Here is a 21,367-nt window from a genome sequence, read left to right as displayed (position 1 = left end):
GGTGTCGGCCCCGAGACGGGGCCGGAGCGGGCAGTGACTTGGAAACGGGGGCTGGCCCGCGGGGGGATGCTTCTCGGCCGGTTGTGCAGCGGGATGGGGGAGCCGGGGGTTGCGAGGGGAGTCCCCGGCGGACCAGCAGCCCGGTTGAGGCGGGACGCGGGGACAGCAGACGCACAGGCTCGCTCTGCGGTCGGGTGGGCTCAGGCTGCCCCGGAGCAGTTCGCCTCAAGGCTGAGCTCGGGTATAGAAAGCCCCAGGCTCAAAACGGGAGTTAGTTGTAAAGTTAGGAGCAGCCAAACACTGGTGGGTAGGATGTAGCCTGGATGTGAGCTTTTAATTGTGATCATCATGTTTAAATGTTTTGCCCAGAGAAGCTGTGGATGCCCCATCCCTGGAAGTGTCCAAGGCCAGGCTGAATGAGGCTTTGAGCAACCTGGTCTAGTGGAAGGTGTCCCTGCCCATGGCAGGGGGGTTGGAACTAGATGGTCTTTAAGGTCCCTTCCAACCCAAACCATTCTGTGATTCTAACTCTTGGGAGAAAACATTGTGAAAAGTCCTGGATTCGAGCCAAGACTTAAAGATGGATAAAAGTATTATTGTAGTGTTTTATGGCAAGCTGGAAGGATGATACTCAAACAGAAACACTTTACAGTTTTATTGGCAATTGTGGGAAATGTATCCATGCTAGTCTTCAGTTGTGTTTTATTGTTAGTGCTGAGTTAATTAGCATGTTGGGTTTTTTGTTTTCAGATCGGTGGTTTCCTTTGGATCCAAAAACAGAGCTATTGGCGTCTCAGCTAAAAACCAGGTAGGTCGATTCCTGGCACTTCTGCGTAGCAGTAAAAAGGCCAGAGCAAACTGTTCAAGTACTGGTGGGTGTAAAGAGTGGTTTGCTGGAGTTAAAATCCAACAACTTCATTACCCTTGTCAAGCATTTTATTTTAGAAATGCTGGGCTATGTTGCCATGCTTCCCTCAGAGAAATGCAGGATGTTACTGTTCTTTTATTAATCGCAACATTTTCCGGTTGAACATACTCCTTTTCTGATAACTTAAGGCCATCGTGTTTCTCTTCCTAATGCTTGTAAGTAGGGCTTTCTCTGAAGGGAAATTAAATGTGTATAGTTTCTTAAAACCAGATGCAAAAGGAAGGTCTTGGCTCAGATTCCTAAAGCTATTTTGGTGCCTTACTACCTTTTGTTATGCCTATATTTTTGAAAGTGTAAGTCCTCAGGTCTGTCTTTGTTTTGGTTGTTTTTTTTTTTTGGTTGGAGTGTGGGTTTTTTTTTATTAAGGTGCTCTGAAGGATTGAATGTTTTCTTCATTAAAGTAGTATTTTCAGTTTAAAAGAGCAGCTTAATTCTGCCAAATCTTAGTTAGCCATTGCATTTAGTTATTGTAAATCCTCAGGTACTGTAGAATGTTACATAACTGCTGCCGGCAGAGAGCAAGCTGCAGCCTCCGCTGGCCGGTGCCCATCTCCTGTAGTAAAAGGACTGCAGTGGGTTTCCATGGAGAGAGCACTAAAGGAGATTTTCCCCCCTCCCCCAGTCATAGCTTCCCTCTTAATTTTGAACCCCCAAGGCAATACAAATACCTTACATGTTCATAAGCACACATACACTTTCAGTTACAGGTTAATGTTTGGAGTAATAAAGTAAATACATATGTATGTTTTCTCCCTAAATTTCAGTTTGTCATTGCTTTTGTTTGACCGCTTCCACTGTTTCAAGTCAGAAACTAGTATGTTTCATCAGTGTGCAGAAGTGAGTTGTTACTCAAAACAGCAAGTGGTCTGAATCCAATGTACTCCCATGTGTGTTTCAGAATTGTTAGGTTATTCTAGCAAGTATCTGTTGAAAAGGTGAAGTAGATTCTGTCTCTTTAAATGTGTTTGAAAGCATATATTTGCAGTGATGAACACCTGTGACTTCAGTTTCCTTCAGATTAACCTTTAAGATGTTGCTATATTGAGTCTTTCATGCTTGGTTATCTTAGCAGTTGAAACTAATATATTCTTGTGAGAAAATAATGTGATAATTAAATAAAATTATAAAAAGATTTTAAGGCATTTCTCTTGCTGTAAGTGGTCCAGTTTGGCTGATCAACCAAGATGTAAATAGTGTTTCTTTTGTAAGCATAGAGGTTTCTTGGAAAAGTGAAAGTTAAATTCTCAGTGTTCCAAGCTGCAGTAGCTACTTAAATCAAGGAGTAAAATGATCCCTTCCAATTGAATGAGTTTTAGTTTAAAAAACACTCTACAAAACAAAAGAACAAACAGTTTTTGACTGGTGACTTCAACAGTGTGATTAAAGTTCATAGTACTCAGAGGTTCTCTATTTAACACTTGAAGAGCTGCTGTTGGAGCAATTTTTTCAGAGTGTTTTTTGCTTTTAGCTAAGCCTGGTAGCGCTGGAGATGAGAGCAGTGTGTTAGTTACCAGAACATAATTCTCAGCTTTCTTAATTGTGACTAAGCAGGGAGATATTAAAACATGCTACAGACCTAATGGCATACAATTACTCTAAAAATATCTTAAGATTGTTCCCTTAGAATTAAGCTCAGAGCCTTTTCTAAATTAGGCTATAAAAGCTACCAGAATGCCTGTGCTTCTCTGCCCACTGCATGGTAAGTAACTTTTGCTTCTACGTTCTTCAGCAATACAGCTGTGAATGACATAGCCATCAACTACTCTGAAGTTACGGCTCTACAAATAAATTAAACCATTCTGGGAACCAATCTTGGACACAGGAACCTAATATTCTATTGTGTTAAAGTACTGGAATAATTCCTGTCATGATTTTTTGGCCTGTGTGAACTTGTGCTCTTACTAATAATTGCTGAGTACTCTTTGGTGATTAGAATAAACCAGGGATGATTCCCAGTAGGGGATTTGGGTGTGACATCTTTTTCTCCACATGCACAGCTTTCAGGAAAAGTTACTGTTAAATGGTATGGGTATGGCCTGCTTCTTTGTCAGGGAGCTTTTCTGCTGGAGAAATGTCATAGTTGTGTAGTTTTCTAATAAGCTGTAGCTCAATCTTCAAAACTGTGATGGAAAATTTTGCGTGCAATAAACTATTGCTTTCCTTTGAGAGCAGCGAATGCTAGAAGACTTGTGGTATGCTCGTCATTTGAGTTGTTATGCAATCTATTGGTGCCTGCCTAAATCTCTTCTGGAGAGAGCAACACTTGTGTAGTTTCCCTCCAACAGAGCAGGATTCATCCTACTCCGAGATACTTGCAGTATCTCTTTTAGGCCAGGCTAGTTGTCTAACTTCTGTTCTGCACTGCATTCCTGATAAAGAATGCCACTTCAGGTCAGTTGGTTCTGTAGGGAGATTGCACTGTGCTTTAGCATGTACTTTTAAACTTGCATTGTTACCAAAAAAGTCTCATGTTTCTTGCTGGTGTCTGTGCACTGTATCCTCCTTTGGCCTGGTGCAGGAATTTGAGTCACTTCTTGGTGAACACAGACAGGGAAATGATGCAGTGTTGAAAGTAGCTCAGGGAAAAATGGTAAGTATTGAAATATATGGGAAGACTTATCAGCTTGAAACTTAATAACTGCTAAAACAGTTGTTTGCTCTTGATGTAATAAGATTTCAAGTGAACAGCTGGAGGTGAGGTGGCTGGGGTTGGAATACCAATTCACAGGCATTGAAAGTACTTTTGAAGCTGGCTTGTGTCTATAATTGTTTGAATTTTGTCTAAATTAGGTGCCTAAAGTAGTAGGCACTATATGTCCTGTTATTGCTCACCTGATTGGCTTTGAGAGATGCTTATATTAATTATTACAAGGATTATACATAATGGCCTGTAAGTATCTATGACTCAATCTCCTGTAAGAAGCTGATATAAAGTACCAGGTAGTAATTATGTCACATCTGTTTCTACAGCACAAGCGAGTAAGCAGTTGTCTTAAGAGTTGATTGATCCTTGGGGGCATATGGAGCAGCACTGAACATGGCAGGTTGTTTAGGAGTGGATTTCTAAATATCCTGTATTTCTTTACAGCAAATTACTCATGCCCACAATACAGTATCTAACTTCAAGAGATTCCATGGCCGTGCATTTAATGATCCTTTTGTTCAGAAGGAAAAAGAAAAGTTGAGCTATGATTTAGTACCTATGAAGAATGGTGGAGTTGGAGTAAAGGTAAATTTGCAGTGTGTCTCTTTGTGTCTCATAGCTAAACTTAAGTTTATGGTTCAGCACTTGGTCACCTTTTTGCTGAGCTTTATCTTAAGGTTTTAGTAGTTTTACATGCATAGGTGAACTGTTATTGCGTGGCTCTTCAGAGACTCTTCACGTATTTGAGCAGAAGCATAAAAATATCAGGGGAAAGTAGTCAGCAAGCAATTCTGCCAAGTGCAAAAAATTTCCAGCAGTTTGAGATTTGATGGCTATCTTTACCTTTTTACTATAAAGGTGTGTGACCATGTCTAGCTTTAGTCATGTTTTGGAATTGTGTCACTTAATTTCCTAGCCCCCTAATCTATAGAGTTGATGCGGTTCTTGACGTTTTAAGTCTGTGAAAATGGAATTATGGCTTCTGTAGACACTCAACTGGGAAATTAAATTGTAAAGTGAACTTCTGTAATGAAATAATTAAGCATATCGTGCTTGACAGAGTACTAGTTAGCAGTGAAACAAAAAAACACATTAAATGTAGGTAACTTTTCCTCCAGTTGAAGTAATGGGATTATTTTACTCATTTCTTCTCTCCAGGTCATGTACATGGATGAGGAGCATATCTTCAGTGTGGAACAAATCTCAGCCATGTTGTTGACTAAATTAAAGGAGACTGCAGAGAGTAACCTGAAAAAGCCAGTAACAGACTGTGTTATTTCTGTAAGTAATTGTAGTGCACAGGAACATCATGTCTTTTAACCTTAGCTATTGAGGGCATTTGTTTCTATTCACGTAGAGTGAAAAAGAACACTACATAAGCACTTACAAAGGGATTAATCCTAACTAGCTTTAGAGCTTTGGACTTAAAGAAATCCCAGGGCCGCTTCCATATTCTAGACCCTGACCCACTTTGTGAACTCATTCTTTTGGAGATGTCTGAACTTTTGGACCCAGAACACTTCTAGGATCCAAATATATAACACTCTCCTGCAGCTTGTTTCCACGACTAAACACATGAATTGCTCATTAAACACATTTGTTTATCAAAGTTTGTCCTCTGGCAGCCAAAAACCTTTGTTTGTCCTGTTTATGTTCATCCTCTCAGTAAGTTAACTTTTCTCAATTTATGACTGCACAGAAAATGACCTCGAATAAAGAACAGTCATTCTATGACAAAGCCTGAGTATGAAATATCTGCCTCTGTTCTCACTGACTTTTTGAACACGTCTGTCTTGTGTTGCATTTAGGCATATTTAGTTCTGTTATTAGAGTTTGTTCTTCAGTCATTATCGAAAGTTAGTGTCTTCTAATGATGTAGTTTTTGACCCTGTGCACATCAGAGGTCACTGTCCAATGCCAGTGATCTGCAGCAAATTTTCAACAACACATTCCTTTAGAATCTCTTACCACTTCTTGCCCAAAGTAGTTTTGACCACAATAACTTTAGTTATCCCTTACTGCTTTGCATCTCTCGCATCTGAAATATTGCTGTATTTTATTTCCCTTTTTTACTTCCTTGGACAGGAATACATATACTGATTTCGATTAAGGTTATTCCATGTCTGTCTCCAAAATACATAGTTTCATATTTTGCACTAGCAATTAAGGTTCCTAGCATTTGTATGCAAATAACTCATTTGTTTCTTGCTAGTGTGTGCTCATGTATACTACCTGATGCTTGTATAAGTCTGTCTCTCATTGGATAGAGTATTTGAAGTCTATTCAGTACAATAGTTATATGTTGAAAGACTTGCAGTGAGTAAGACTATTCCTTAAAGAGGAGGAATAGGTACAATTTTTTAAATTAATACTTTCAAATAAGCAGTGTGGTGTCTCATTTTCTGGAAATAACTTCCCATTCTTGTGTGCTTTCTTGAGGTGCCATCATTTTTCACAGATGCTGAAAGGAGGTCCCTTCTGGATGCAGCTCAGATTGTTGGATTAAATTGTCTTAGATTAATGAATGACATGACAGCAGGTAAGTAGGATAAAATAGCAATTCCTGCAAATGAAAGTATGTGATAGTGCATTTTAGCTCCTTTAAAACAGGGTTGACGAGAACATTTGTCTCATGTCAGATTTTCCAAAAAACTTATTGCTCTTCTCCTGATATACAGTCTTTCATTTCAATGTCTTTTGTGTGAAGGGGTAGAAGAGAGAAAGCTTTAGTGGTAGTTATGTCCCTGACTACTTATTTAGGAGTTGCCACACATGCCTGCACTACTTGTCTGTTTAGTTTACTGTCCAGATTTCATGTAAGAAACCTTCATAGTTGTGGTATTTAGGTGCACTTAAAGGAAGTTACTGATTGTCAGGACGTAGTGATTTCCAAGGGAGGTGAGCGAATGGCTGTGTGGTACTTGGTTAGTTACTGGGACTAAACCATGACAACACCCAAATCAGAGATGACTTCTCATGATGGGATGATAGGAGCTGACTAAAGGCCTTGCCAAAAGAGGCATGGTCACTTCTTTGTTTGGCAGAACACATCAGCCCAGTCTCTGGCCATGCAGCAACCTTGAGCTTTTCAGGACTTTTTAGGAAAGATCTCTTATAAGCTTTGCTATTGGGATGAACTGTCCCCAGAAAAGCAGATAGCTCTTGAATTCCCTTAACAGCACCAGCAGATTTTCTTTACTGTGTAGCACATGGTGTATCTAATTTTTTCTTTACCTTGCAAGGCTAATGAGTACTATCCATGTTTTTCTAGTATCTTAAATGTAAGAATCTTTGATTATATCCTTGGGAAATGGGTCCTGAGGTATAGTAAGACAGAAAAATACAGGGTTTTGAGTCTTTGTAGGGGCTTTGTGTGTGGTGGGGTTTTTTTTTGTTGGTTGTGTGTGTGTGGCTTTTTTAGCAAAAACCAAATTTTGCTGTGATTTATCAAATTTCGTTGATAAATTTAATTTTAGTTTGGAAACAAGGGCAGTGTGTTCAGACTGCTCAAAAATACAAGTGTTATGTAAATGAACAGACCAATACACAATTTCAATCAAATATAAATCTCAAGGATATGACAAAACTATTTCATTAAATATATCTTTTTTTTTAATTAATCACTTCTTAATGACTGCTTGTGGGAGGGATTAATGAGTGCTGGTATTGGGTTTTTGCAGACCCCAAAGAATCCACACAGATGAGGATGAGTGTACCAGCTGCAGGGGAACGTATTAATAGACATCAGAATCCATAAATCTCAAGTCTCTGATCAGTGGGAAACTTGGCTGTCCTTGTTCCAGATGGTCTAGAACTACTTTTGATGTGAGAGAGGGAGTTGGTGTCCCTTTCTCCTCAACTGAGAGTGTGTCACTGACTATAAAACGCTACTCTTGATAGCATGTATTCCCAGCTTTCCTTACCACCTTCTCTAATGCTCTAATTCTCTTGCCTGATAACAGCCAGGATACTAGACAGGTTATCTTCATTTTGGGATTTTTCCATTGTAAGCAGATGTACATTCTTGAACACAAACTCATGCCAAAATCTCAGCCTGCCTTATGTAACATTGTAGACAAGATTCTCTGAGGTTTTATCTTCAATTACTGCATCAGCCTCTTGCCTAGCTTTGATACTATCCATCCAGAATGAATGCTGCTGCAAAACTATGTTCTGTCCTTTCACATCATCCTATGTTTAAGTGCTCCACTGGCTTCTGTTTTATACTTTTGATGTGCTTTACAAACTGTTCCTGCCTAATATTTGTAGAATCATAGATTACTTCGGGCTGGAAGGGACCTTGAAGACCATCTAGTTCCAACTCCCCTGCCACAGGGACACCTTCCACTAGACCAGGCTGCTCAAAGCCTCATCCAGCCTGGCCTTGAACACTTCAAGGGATGGGGCATCCACAACATCTCTGGGCAACCTGTTCTTGTGTTTCAACACCCTCTCTGGGAAGAATTTCTTCCTGATATCTAATCTAAACCTCCCCACTTTCAATTTAAACCCGTTACCCCTTCTCCTGTCACTACAGGCCCTAGTAAAAAGTCCCCCCCAGCTTCCTTGTAGCCCCTTCAGGTACTGGAAGGTGCTATAAGGTCTCCCCGGAGCCTTCCCTTCTCCAGACTGAACAAGCCCAACTCTCTCAGCCTGTCCCCATAGCAGAGGTGCTCCAGCCCTCTGAGCATCTTCGTGGCCTCCTCTGGACTCACTCCAACCAGTCTATATCCTTCTGATGTTGAGGGCTCCACAGCTGGACGCAGCACTCCAGGTGGGGTCTCACCAGAGCAGAGGGGCAGAATCCCCTCCCTCGACCGGCTGGCCACACTTCTCCTGATACAGCCCAGGATACGGTGGGCTTTCTGGGCTGCCAGCGCCCACTGCCGGCTCATGTCCAGCTTTTCGTCCACCAGTACCCCCAAGTCCTTCTCAGGGCTGCTCTCTATCCACTCTCCACCCAGCTTGTGCTTGTGCTTGCCCCGACCCAGATGCAGGACCTTGCACTTGGCCTTGTTAAACTTCATTCTCAGGCAAAACCTTCATATCTGGGAGATACTCCTTGTAAATACAAAACTGGGTTCGGGTTTTTTGTAAAGATGGTGTGTGTTTTTTTTGATTACTGTGCAAAGTTAAAATCTGACTTTTTAATAAACAGATAAAAGCAGAAAATCCCCAAACAGTGGTGTTGCTGCTAAGTTTTGCATGCATAAATGCTTAAAACATTTATTGGGGTTTTTTTTGCGCTTCTCAGATCCTGCATTTATTAATGTAATAGATCTTCCATGTAGGCAAGACCTTGTATAGGCGTATCTCTGGATTTGCCTTGCTGCTGTTGATCCTATCGTTTTGCATTCACTGGGGTGCATTAGCATGCAATTGGAGACTCCCTAGAAATGGCATTGATTAATATCAGACACTTATTCTGCAGTGGCTCTGAATTATGGAATTTATAAACAAGACCTCCCAGCTCCTGAAGAGAAGCCACGGATAGTTGTGTTTGTTGATATGGGACATTCGGCATTTCAAGTATCAGCCTGTGCATTCAACAAGAGTAAACTAAAGGTATTGATTAAGTTAAAATAAAAGGTTCTATGAGACATCAGAGTCAAATGGCCTGTAAACCTGCCTTGTTATTTAAAATTGTTAAATAATTTAATGCATGGGAAGTGTCAAAGAGTTGAAAGGTAAAATATTTTACCCAGTATCTGTTTCATTAGGATGACTTGAGTTAGATGCTGTAAATTCCTTGCAATACACCAGTGTAAGATATCCAGTACAACTGCTATAATTTACTTGGATAAACTGAAGTGTTGTAGGTATGGATTAAAATTGTGTATGTTCAGGATTATCACCCAATTACTTAGCCTCGCTCTTCACTTTTACAGTGGAAGTAGTTTTTGGCTGATGTGGTTGATTGAAATACCTAAACCTGTGCATTGGAAGATAGGCTGACTTCTTCCTAACCCTTTTTGAAGCAAAGGCTTGCTGATATTGGAAGATTACTACTCTGTTTGATTTCTACTGAGCACAAAACTAAAAAACTGTTCTTTCCAACCAGGTACTTGGCACAGCATTTGACCCCTTCTTAGGTGGAAGAAACTTTGATGCAAAGTTAGTAGATTACTTTTGTGCAGAAATAAAAGCAAAGTACAAACTGGATCCAAAAGCAAAAGTTCGAGCTCTTCTTCGTCTGTATCAGGAATGTGAGAAGCTGAAGAAACTAATGAGTTCAAATAGCACAGACATTCCCCTGAATATTGAGTGTTTCATGAATGATACTGATGTATCTGGAAAAATGAACAGGTGAGTTCCATGCAACACAGTTGCTTTGGCCACATTTCATAAACAAGTGTTTCTTTCCATCTTCAAAAGAAGCTTACTGTGCTAAAAATAAAAACAAGTGCTGAAGAGCTGTGTCACTTTTGTAATGTTACAATAACTAAAGGCTGAAATGTAATGTTCAGCTACCCAAGAAATGTTTTGGTGTAATAATGCATGCATAAGAAGCCTGGATTGATTTTTCTAAAATGACAGGTTCTTAAAACCATGGATTGATGCATGCAAAGCAGACCCAGGGGGGTTGGCTGCGTATTTAGGCCTCCTGCGTATTTTAGGTAACCTAAATCCCGTACTGCTTGTTTCAACAATTGGAGCTTTGTTCCTTTTTTCAGTTCTTACTGTACTGTGGATGTTGACACAGAAACGGAGGACAGAAATGGTGCTTATGGGTGATGACTTGACTATGGCCTGAGTATAAATGATGCCTCTGTGTGTGTGTGTACCAGATGCACTCACAGGCTTCATCTGTAGTCACTTAGTCCTGTAACCACTGCCCAAGAGAGTGGTAGGGTCTTTTTCCTCCTGTATATAGGCAACAGTGTTCCATTATAAAGGAAGTGCCAGTCTTCTGCATTCTTACTGTAACCTCTGCTGAAAGATGAATATACAACACCTGCCCAAATGCCAGCTTTATCTTAATTAACTGTATTGATAACAGCATAGAAAAATCTGTAAGCAGTTGTTCATGTACTGCCTTGTGTAGGGTTGTCACTTGAGCCTACTCACAGGGGTTTAGCTTTAAGTCTCTCTGCAGTGTAGTTAACAAACCTAGTCAGCATCAGTTTGGAAAAAAGAATACCAGGAAATCTTAGGGCTGGAACAGGCTGGGATTTTTTTAATTCCATTTCTTTCCTTAGGTCACAGTTTGAAGAATTGTGTGCTGATCTGCTGCAAAGGATAGAGATGCCTCTGCTCTCATTAATGGAACAAACACAACTGAAAGTGGAAGATGTGACTGCTGTAGAGATTGTGGGAGGAGCAACCCGCATCCCTGCTGTCAAAGAGAAGATCGCTAAATTCTTTGGCAAAGATGTCAGTACTACACTGAATGCAGATGAAGCCATAGCTAGGGGCTGTGCTCTGCAGGTATAGTACTGGCAACACTTAATAATCTTAAATTTTGTTTCTTGAGCACTTTTTATTTTTTAAGAATTAGCCAAGCAGTTATGAAAGGTGGTGGAAGTGGTCCACTTCAAAGCACCCGAGGGAGCATAGTCGTTCACTGTGTCTTTTTGTGGGACTATGCTGTTTAAAAAGTCCAGAGGACTCCTCTGTGGTACAGTTCCTTACTGAAAGTGCCAATGCTGGGTGTATTCTGTAAGCGGCCCCTCTTCTCTTCAAAAGAACAGGAAATAGGGCTCTTTAATGAGGCAAAATAGAAGTTGCTGTCAAGCTGAGGGAAGAGATTTTTAATCAACAAAGTGTGAGAAGTATCTGTGGAGAACCCAAAACATTGGAAGCTTGCATTTTCTGGTATCCAACTTCCCATCCATGTGAAATAGACTTTTATTCTATCCCTTCCCCTCACCCCCCCATTTTTAGTTTCCATCTAGTGAGCTATAGTTTACAAATAAACCACTCAGTCTGCCTTATTCCTTTTCTTCTTTACTTAATTTCTCATTCAACCCTCTCTTTTGACTTGTTTCTCTACCCTGTCTCATTGCTTTCCATTGCTAGCTGTCAGTTGTCTCCAGGGAAAGGAGAACCTGGAAGATAAGCACTACTACTTTTAGGGCTAAGTAATGCAGCACTTCCATTCTTTACAGTCCTGGTATGTTTACACTGTTAAATTTCTTTCACAAGCTGTGGTGAGAATAAAGCCAAAAGGCCCACTAATGCAAAGGGTAAAGACACTTCTGTATGACATTTCTGGGTTATTTTTATCATAGAAATTTCTATCATATTGAAATCAAGCAATTTGCTTAGCTTTACTGAAGTTGACTGTTTTTTCTTGTTTAAAGATGTTTAGCTGTCTCGGGCAAGTGGAGCAGAACAGTTAACTGACTATAACACTATTTTTTTTTTTTTTTAGTGTGCAATCCTTTCTCCAGCTTTTAAAGTGAGAGAATTCTCTGTGACAGATGCTACACCTTTCCCCATATCTTTGTTGTGGAACACAGAGGCAGAGGACGCTGAAGGGTAGGTGTCTTTAACTACAGTTCTGTGAAGCTTTTGGCCTTCATTCAAGGAAAATGTTCTTGGTTGCATTTAAATTCAGGATCTTGGTATTCTGATGCAGAAAACCTGTAGGCTGTTTACTGGAGATGGTGGTAGTAGCGATGGTGTAAAGGCATGTGTTGAGATTTCAAACTGTAACTCCTCATGTGTTTAAAAAAAAAAAAAGGGATTGAATGAGCTACCAATACAAAATGAACTAGAACATCTGCCAGATCCCAATCCTGCTTTCCTTTCTGGCTTTTTAACTCAAGGTGTTCCTAATACCTATCTGGATTCTTGTTTCAGTAGGAGCATTATGTGCTATGTAAATACTGTGAGCTTACATGGATGCTTTTTGTCTGGCTGAAAGCAGAAGCAATGATTTAGCTCTTAGAATGTAGTGAGAAATTTCTTGCAGTTGCAGTGTCTTAAGAGACTGACCTCTCTGCTATTAACTATTTCCCTGCTTGTGGGAAGTACGGTTGCTGTCTAGGATGTAAAGAGGCCAGAGTTTAACTTTTGGGAAGTATAGAGTTCTACAGGGATCGGTTCTTACTTTTCTCATTCTTTGTAATTCAACCTCTTCTTTTTTGTCCATCTTCTGAGAAGATGTAGAACCCACTTGTTCTGTCACATGCTTCTGAGAGCAACCTGTGGGTTCACAATCTAGATGAAGCTCTTATCTAATAACCTAAATGTGAGCAAATGAGAACCTTCCGTAGTCAAGAGACAAAACTTGGAAGTTAGAATCACGCTGGCATAATAGCATATAGACCCTAAAGGAAGAACATAAAGTAAAGCTCGTTGTCTTTCTGTCATACCCAGGAATGAATAATAATCTGGTGTCAGCATTCTCAGCTGAGCTACAGAAAGTAAATGAGTAAGGAATTAACAGGGCTATAATTAGCCTCTTGAGATGAACTGAGGAAAGGTGCAAATTATGACTTAAATTATGCTATTCCAAGCTCAGAATAATGTCTTTGCAGGAAGCAAATTTTGGAGGTCTGCTGATAGTCTGTCACTGAATTGCCACCTACATCTAAACTTGCTTCTGAGACTCAAAATTAGCAGAATAGGACAACTTCCTATTACAGTACACAACAGTAATTATTTTTCTTACAGTACAGTAGTGAAGTATCTTTCTTTGAATGACTTCGAGGGGTAAATGTGTCAAAACATGGTGACACCTCTCTGAAGAGTTCTGACCCTAGATCAAAACCTTTCAGCTCAAATACTGTGATAAAAGTCATATTTTTCTAATTATAGGGTTCACGAAGTGTTCAGCAGAAATCATGCAGCACCTTTCTCCAAGGTTCTTACGTTCTATAGGAAAGGTCCATTTGAGTTAGAAGCATTTTATTCTGATCCTAATGGAGTCCCATATCCTGAGTCAAAAATTGGTAAGTAATTGTCCTAGAAATGGTGTTGTCTCACATTGTTTGGTCTTAAATCAGTTCTTTAACTGTGGTGTGTTACAGTAGGGCTATGGCACACGTCTAATTTTCTTGTCTGGAGGACTCAATTTTCAGTTATCCCATTCCATAGGTAAACATGTATGGATTTTTTTACTTTTCTGGCTTCTGAAGTTGCTTCTATCCAATGAAGAAATGAGGGGAATCTGTAGATGAATGCCCAGGACTAGAATGGGGCTATCACTGAAAAGATTTTTTTTTTTCAGTTATCTGTTCTGCCTTTTGCTAAAGCAAGTGAAGAATAACTGTAAAATAATCTCCTGCATATAAAAAACCCCACATCTTGAGTAACTAGTTGTTGTTTCCTGTAATTTGAGGTTGACATAATGATGAATAAGTTTTAATCAAGACAGCCTGAAATAGTGGCAGCTACAAGACTACAGTATTGATTTGAATTACCTAGGTAACATTTATAAGCAGCTCTTTTATCCTTCTTGACAAATTACAACATCGGCAGTGTTGACAGAGTTGGCAGTGTGGTTAGCTAGAAAAAGATTTTGATGGTAAAGACAGGCCAATTATTTAATTGCTTTTGAGTTCTAAGCATGCAATTAAACATTGTATGTTTGCATGTAAAGTTAAGATACAGCTATTACCAGTTGTCAGGTAACTGCTTGGTTTTGTTAGACAGCTCAGCTTTGGGGGAAAAAAGGATATAAATGGCAAATCTTGGTTAACTATTTGACAATACATCTGTCTTGTTAGTTAACCATACACTTAAATTACAGTATCATCAGAATTGTAGTGTTAAAGTTTATAAATACTCAAAAAATGGGAGGGAAAATATATAGGGCAAAAACATCTGTCTGATTTACCAGTATTGCAGCTAATAACTAATGCACTAGAAAGATACCAAAAACTTTACCTAACAGAAAATGTCAGTGTTACTCTCTACATCAAAGCAATAGTGGTGGCTGTTTCACAGAGTCAAAAAGTTCAAGTACCGTATGTCTTAGAAACTACCACAATATTCTGCAGTTACAGAAACAGCAGGCTTCCTTTCATGTTAACTCTTGCTTAAAAACTGGTAGTAGGATTTGGGAATGTTCAATTTACGGCTCTAATAACATGATGTTTAACTGCTGTTCTGCAAACTAGTGAGAACAGAACTGAAAAACAAACGGGTTTCTGCTTACTCACTGGTTAACTCATTGCTCAGAACAGAATTGTTAGCAGTCCTAATGGGCGAGTCAGTAGTTCTGATGAGCCTGCCAAAAGGGAGGACAGGTCACAACTCCAGTATTACTGTTTACAGATGGGGGAGATTACGTTCTTTAGCCTGGAAAGTGAGCAGGGCAAAGCTTGTGTGCATGTGGGTTTGAGTTTTACGTTTTGTATTTACTTGGTATTACCAGTGGCAGGAGAACTCACTCTAGATGATGAAAATAAATGCTCTCCCCTTTGATTTGTAAGGTAAAGTTAGCTGAAAAGCAGCATACTTCCTGGGTTTTGTGGAACTCATGTCACTTAAGGGATGATGAGATTGATGCTGAGGTTTCATCAAATATTTCAAAAATGTGTCCTCTGTGGAAAAAGGGGGGTGTCTTCCTGGATCTGTAATATTACCTATTTAATCCCATTGTGTGCATATTGATTCTTTTGTTTTTAGGTAGGTATGTTATCCAGAATGTGGCAGCCCAGAAAGATGGAGAGAAGTCTAAAGTCAAAGTGAAAGTCCGTGTCAATACTCATGGCATTTTCAGTGTGTCCACTGCATCCATGGTAGAACCAGTTAAAAGTGAAGAGAATGAAGATGTTGGTGTTGAGACTGAAGTGGAATCTCAGGATCAGAGGCCTGCTGAAAACTCAAGTGATGTAAGTTGACCTTCCTTGTGTGTGAATGTCCTCACTGATGAAAGTGTGTTCTGCTGTTATGTATTCTGGAAGAAAAATACCTTCTAAGGAAGCAAAATGAGGTTAATTGAGATGTGCATAGCTGTCAGAAAATACAGTGTCTAAAACCAGGAGAAAATCAGTGTTATGTTGAAAGTGTGTGAACTTCAAAATCAGTTTCTGGGCAAAGTGCTAAATAGCAGCAAGTGGGTTGCTTGAGGGTGGGATTGGCTGCAGCTGCCACTGTTATGGGTGTTCCTAATAGGAGAACTAGGTTTGGATTATTAGTCATCCATGCTCTCTGTGTTAAAAGGATTTGAGTATAATCTTTTGTATTAGTAAGGACCAGAAACTTTCTTTGTGGAAGGGAAAGTTGGATTGTTTTCTACAGCATTGAAGGGGGAGGGGAGCAATGGGGAATAAATGCAGCGCTGTTATGGTGTACTTAATGTTGTAACAACAGTTTTCTGAGGGGGGGATAGAACTTAAAAGCTATGACTCATTAAATTAAAAGCTGCTTTTTGGAAGAGAAAGTGGCAGCAGATGCACACACACAAGTATTTTGCTGCATTCCTGGCACTTGGTAGCATTTTCTCTGAACCCTTCTGAACTTGCACCTAGTCTGTATCTGTTCAAGCGTATGTGTTTCTACATGTGCACAGAATGCTTTGTAGGGCACTCTGTACAGTCTGTGCGTCAGAACTGAAGTGCCCTATAACTTGTATTTAATACAAGTGCACATGCCTTCTACATCCTTTGTGCCTGGGCTTTCCTTTCAGAAAAATGTCCAGCAAGAGAACAGTGAGGCTGGAACACAGTCCCAGGTACAAACTGATGGTCAGCAAACGTCACAGTCTCCCCCTTCATCAGAACCTCCCTCTGAAGAAAACAAAATCCCAGATGTCAAGAAAGTGAGTGACCCTTTAACTATTGAAAATGTTATGCTCTGTAATGGTGGCATTTAAAATGGTAACCTATTCCAGGAAAAAGTAAGGAACTTGGTGCTTGGAACCTTCTTCATTTTTATACCTTTTCTGTTCTGAAAAAATAATGTATATATCTCATAATAATTTTTGTAGAGGTTTGCAAAAATTTCTGTACGAAGTCTCTCCCACTTCCCTGTCTATACAGTGCTGTACAGCTGACTTTCAGTTTGTTAGAGGCCAAGCTTATTAGGGCTGCTGAGAGAAGTTAGAATCAAAGTGTTTCCTCTTAAGTTTATCAATTCCTATGCGAACAATACATGCCTGCATAATATTGAAGTGTTTTGGGTTAAAACCTTGTTGTTCTCAGCATCACCGGTGAAGTGCAAAGCTACAGATGGGCCCTTCTGGAAAACCTGCAAATGCACTACATATCTGAGAAATATCCCTCCTGTAGCTCAGTACTTGCTGTCCATGAAACAGACTGTAAGCAGGCTAGGATAGGTGGAACGCCCAAAGGGAAAGTGCCTCACAAGTGTATTTTGAAGATTCTGAAAGAACACAGAAAATCTCTGCGCATTCTCCCTGTGCATGTTTTTTTGTGACAGTGTTACTTCATCAGAAGGAAGTCAGGAAAATGATCTTATTGTTCTTCTCTCCAACTCAGACAAATGAGAAGAAAGGTGATCAGCCCCCAGAAGCTAAAAAACCCAAGATAAAAGTGAAAAATGTGGAACTACCTATTGAAGCTAACTTGGTTTGGCAGTTAGGAAAAGATCTCCTCAACATGTATATTGAAACAGAGGTGAGTTAGCGTAGTTTATGTTCTCTTGATTGCAGTTACTAATGGTTCATTGGCTTTTCAAGGCAACCTCTAATCTTTTACTGTAACCCTGAAGTGTGGACTCAAATTCTTTACACTGAGCTAACACAGTCTGACTTTAACACCTTACTGACAAATCTTAAACAGAAAGGTTGGTGGTGTTCATAGCAGTAGTATCAGAGCACTGATCCATGGTATGACATCACAGATTGGTTCAAGCTGTTGTAATCTAGAGAAGTACATCCCACTTCTTGAGGTGAGTCCACTTTGTAGCCATCAAAATTCCAGCAATTATGTGAGCCAGGGCCTCTGGGAGGCTACTATGTTTTACAGGAGCTGTGCTTTGTAGAATGCTGTTTGAACCCTGGCATTTCTAAATGAAAATATTTTTTTGTGGCTATACAGGGAAAGATGATTATGCAAGATAAACTGGAGAAGGAAAGAAATGATGCAAAGAATGCGGTGGAGGAATATGTGTATGAGTTCAGGGACAAGTTGTCTGGACCATATGAAAAGTTTGTTTGTGAAAAGGTAGGTAATGGCTTCAGGAGGTTCTCTGAAAATACTGGTACCAAATATCTATTCTGTATTCCTTTGTCAAGCTTTCTCACAGCCACCCTGGAAATAGCTGAAAACCAAAACTGATTTGAATGTTGGCTGGGGCTGATCCAGAATTGGGTTCAGGCTTAGCAGATACCCCTGAAAATAAACTGTCACAAATGGCCTAAAGTTTTGACTCCAAGTAAAGCTGGTGATTAGAAGAAGCTGTGTTGCTGTATCCATAATGAAGAAAACACTAATTACAATGCAGCCCAAGCATTGGCCTAATCAAGGACGAAAGGCTATAAATGCGGCCTGTGTTTGTAGATGTCTGTTTCTTGGTTCAGAAGCTGGTGTGGTTTCACTGGCTTGATGAGGCAAAAGCTGCAGTAAAAATATTTTTATGTAGGAGGCTAAGAATTAATGTGTCTTTACCAGTGTCCTGCTACTGCGAGACAGACACAGTTAACTGGTGCATATTTTGATGTTTGTGTTCAATTATATCGATACACAGGATCTGCAAGGATTCTCTGCGCTCCTGACAGAGACAGAAGGCTGGCTGTATGAAGAGGGTGAGGATGAAGCTAAGCAGGTGTACGTAGACAAGTTAGAGAATTTAAAGGTAGGTCTGTCAGTATGCCAAATTGCAAAATCTCCAAAATATTACCCAAAGCAATGTTAATGAGCCACATGACGCATAGGTATTGCTTTTTCTAGAAATTAGGCACTCCAATTGAAATGCGCTATCAAGAAGCAGAAGAACGGCCAAAGCTGTTAGAAGAACTGGGACACAGGCTCCGGTATTATGCTACAATAGCTGGGGAATTCAGGAATAAAGTAAGTGGCCTCAACTGCCTTTCTTTTGCCACGTAGCATTTCACTGAGGCTCACCAGCTGCCAGAGGCTTCAAATTCGCTTTCAGACGAACCGCAATCTATTGTTATATAGGTCACAAATACCATGTTTCCCAGTACTCAAAACCTTTCCTAGTGTGTCTTATCTTCAGCTGCTTGATACTTCTGGATGTTTTCAGGCCAGAGAGGACATTCTTGCAAAGAGCGAGGCTTAGACTGTGGTCTGATTCTTGACCTTTTTAAAAGGTAATCTGACACTTTTACAAGTGTGCTCTTCTTCCAGTACTTTTGGGAATAAGAATTGTGCTGTGATGAGAAGCACTAGTGTAAAAGCTGCTCGGGATAAACTAAAACATCTAGGTGTTTTATCATATAAAAGTTAATTCAGTTTGAGACTGGGACTTGCTTCAGCAACAGTTATGTCCCCGCAGCTATAGATTATGAATTTGTCATTAAGCAACATCCTTTGGTCATATTACAGTCTTGAAATAACTGGCATCACTGAAAATGGTACATGTAAGAATTGAATACATATTTAGAATTCTTAAGTGAAATCATAGGTTATGTTGCTGGCTAAGTCCTTCTCCTGGTAAGTTAATTGTGCATCTCTGGCATTGTAGGGAATGCTCTGAAAGTTCAACAACTGATCTTTTTACTTTCTGGGTACAGCAAATCACACTGTCTAAACTACCGTGTAAGACATACCAGATGGGAAGCAATGTTTTTGATATCAATGCTGTTTAAAAATGTTCTACTTTGTTGTGTGACCTGTTTGAAGCCTCTAATTCCCTCTGAACTAGGTTATTTGTTTGACTATTGGGCAAAGGAAGCTTTATTTTGGCATCTCTTGTCTCTTGCTGTAACATATCTGGCTTGTTGCCATCTTCTGTTTTAAAAATCAGTAAAGATTATAAGTTGTAAATAACTGGGATAGTCTTGTTGGCATAATTTGACAGTAAACTTGTCATTATTGACTTATACAAAACATTTCTATTTGGGCAGGATGAGAAATACATCCATATTGATGAAATGGAAATGATGAAAGTAGAGAAGTGTGTCAATGAAGTGGTAGAGTGGATGAATAACGCTGTGAGTGCACAGGCTAAGAAGAGCTTAGATCAGGATCCGGCTGTGCATTCAAGTGAAATTAAGGCAAAGCTACAGGTAAGTACTGCAAGAAACTGATCATAAGAGGCTGGTCCTAAAGCTAGATTGGTAGCTGTCTCCTTCCCTCTTCCCCAGTTTCAGCTTACTGCTCCAGTGTTCTTAAAGGGTAGTTAGAAAGCATGGACAGAGGAGATTCAGTAGAAAGCAGAGGAGCTGCACTATACTAAATACAATTCTGTGGAGCTTACTGATATCTTGTCTTTCAGTTATTGCTAAAACTCAGGTTGTTTTTCAGTGTTACTGGTAGGCACAAAATACTGCTGAAAAACTCCATATGAAATCCAAATCTTTCCCCCAGAATTCCAGAAAGTAGACCAGTGATTCGTTTATTGTGGGCACAGGACTCTTCACACTAATAAAGCTGGTGGATCCTTTAGATATAGTCTGACCACATCTTTTTCCTTTCTGTTAGGAGTTAAACAATGTTTGTGAGCCTGTTGTGACACAACCAAAACCAAAAGTTGACTCTCCTAAGGAAGAAAACCCATTAAATGAACGGGGCGATTATAAAACCGAAGATGTGGGAGAAGATGACAAAAATCCTGAAATGCCCCAACAAAATGGGGAATGCCATCCGAGCGAGCAGAGCACCATCAACATGGACTTGGACTAAACCACTTGCAGCAAGTTATTTCATCCCATGACAGAAGATATTTTTGCTGTCGTATGTGATGGGGGTGGGGGTGGACATGCATTGTTTTGGGAACTATTTATAATTTTTTTTCTGAAGACTTGTCTAGGATTTGTTGTATTCTGGGAGGAAGAATAGTAATAGCGTTGGTCATGACTATCCTAAAAGGAAAATTGCCTTGGTAACTTTCAGATTCCTGTGGAATTGTGAGTTCATACTAAGCTTCTGTGCAGTATTTAACCATTTGCATCACTAAAGATGAAAAGAAGCCCTCACTCTGAAATATACTGCTCCTTTAAAAGGTTGTAACAGAAACCTTCGTAGGCATTTGTAGATGCCAAGGTAGTTTTCTTTTGTCTGGACATCTAATTGGATATGTCAGTAAAAAGCCACCGAAAAGCCACCATCTGTCCCATCATAAGGACTTTCCAGAAGAAATCCTTCCATTGTAAGGTTTTTTGATTATTGCAGTCCAAAGCCCTTGCTGGATAATGAGATGGTGAAATGTGTTAGTAGCATGCAGAAACGCTTACGTTTCATCTCTTGCTAAACAATACATTTTTCATGTGGGGTACATAAAATGAAGGAAATGCTAATTCTGTTAGTGGTATTGTGAAGCTTTTTAATGAGCTTTAAAATAAAGTTCAGTTTACTGGTATCTCCTGGCTTGTTGGCTTTAGCTGGTTTTGGTACTTATGGTGCAGGTGTTGCCCTTGTCACAGTTTGATAGGCTGTTGCTTTGTGTTCTGTGTAGAGTTGTGAAAAGGCTTAAAACTCTCACACTTAACTCACTGCACAACTCTTCTGTGCTAAAAGGAACTCAGCTGCTTAACCTCTTACGCCTTCTTTCCTTTGCCCCAGGGGTTGTACGCACCTGAAAGAACCTGGAAGCTTGACAAATGCTAAGGCCAAGGACAAACACACAGAGCCCTATGGCTTAGACAATCTGCAGTTCAGAGTAAGATGTTAAAACCTGCTTAAATATTTAGGCCAGGTTCTGCTGCCTTTTGCTACAGACTAAACTGAAATGATAAAATGGGAATTTGGCTCATT

The 21,367-nt window shown here is 39.9% G+C and overlaps 1 protein-coding gene across 2 annotated transcripts; it reads left to right on the top strand.

Moving 5' to 3' along the window:
- The first annotated feature begins 757 nt into the window (after positions 1–757).
- Positions 758–20,972, top strand: HSPH1 (heat shock 105kDa/110kDa protein 1). Of its 2 annotated transcripts, XM_010148708.1 has the most exons (17): positions 758–808; positions 4,017–4,157; positions 4,731–4,853; positions 6,012–6,111; positions 9,004–9,137; positions 9,634–9,878; positions 10,772–11,000; positions 11,947–12,053; positions 13,338–13,471; positions 15,153–15,358; positions 16,156–16,287; positions 16,967–17,104; positions 17,528–17,653; positions 18,177–18,284; positions 18,380–18,499; positions 19,519–19,680; positions 20,096–20,972. In XM_010148708.1, exons 2-17 carry the CDS (start codon positions 4,131–4,133, stop codon positions 20,294–20,296), a joined length of 2,292 nt encoding a protein of 763 aa, XP_010147010.1. In that variant the 5' UTR covers positions 758–808; positions 4,017–4,130; the 3' UTR covers positions 20,297–20,972. The 2 variants fall into 2 exon arrangements, with proteins under 2 accessions (XP_010147010.1, XP_010147011.1); XM_010148709.1 differs by lacking the exon at positions 16,156–16,287.
- Positions 20,973–21,367: the final 395 nt, after the last annotated feature.

The sequence above is a fragment of the Eurypyga helias genome, unplaced genomic scaffold, assembly GCF_000690775.1.
Source record: "Eurypyga helias isolate BGI_N326 unplaced genomic scaffold, ASM69077v1 scaffold30163, whole genome shotgun sequence".
NCBI lineage: Eukaryota > Metazoa > Chordata > Aves > Eurypygiformes > Eurypygidae > Eurypyga > Eurypyga helias.
Note: the sequence above shows the minus strand (reverse complement) of the source record. Positions and strands in the feature narration are given on the sequence as shown.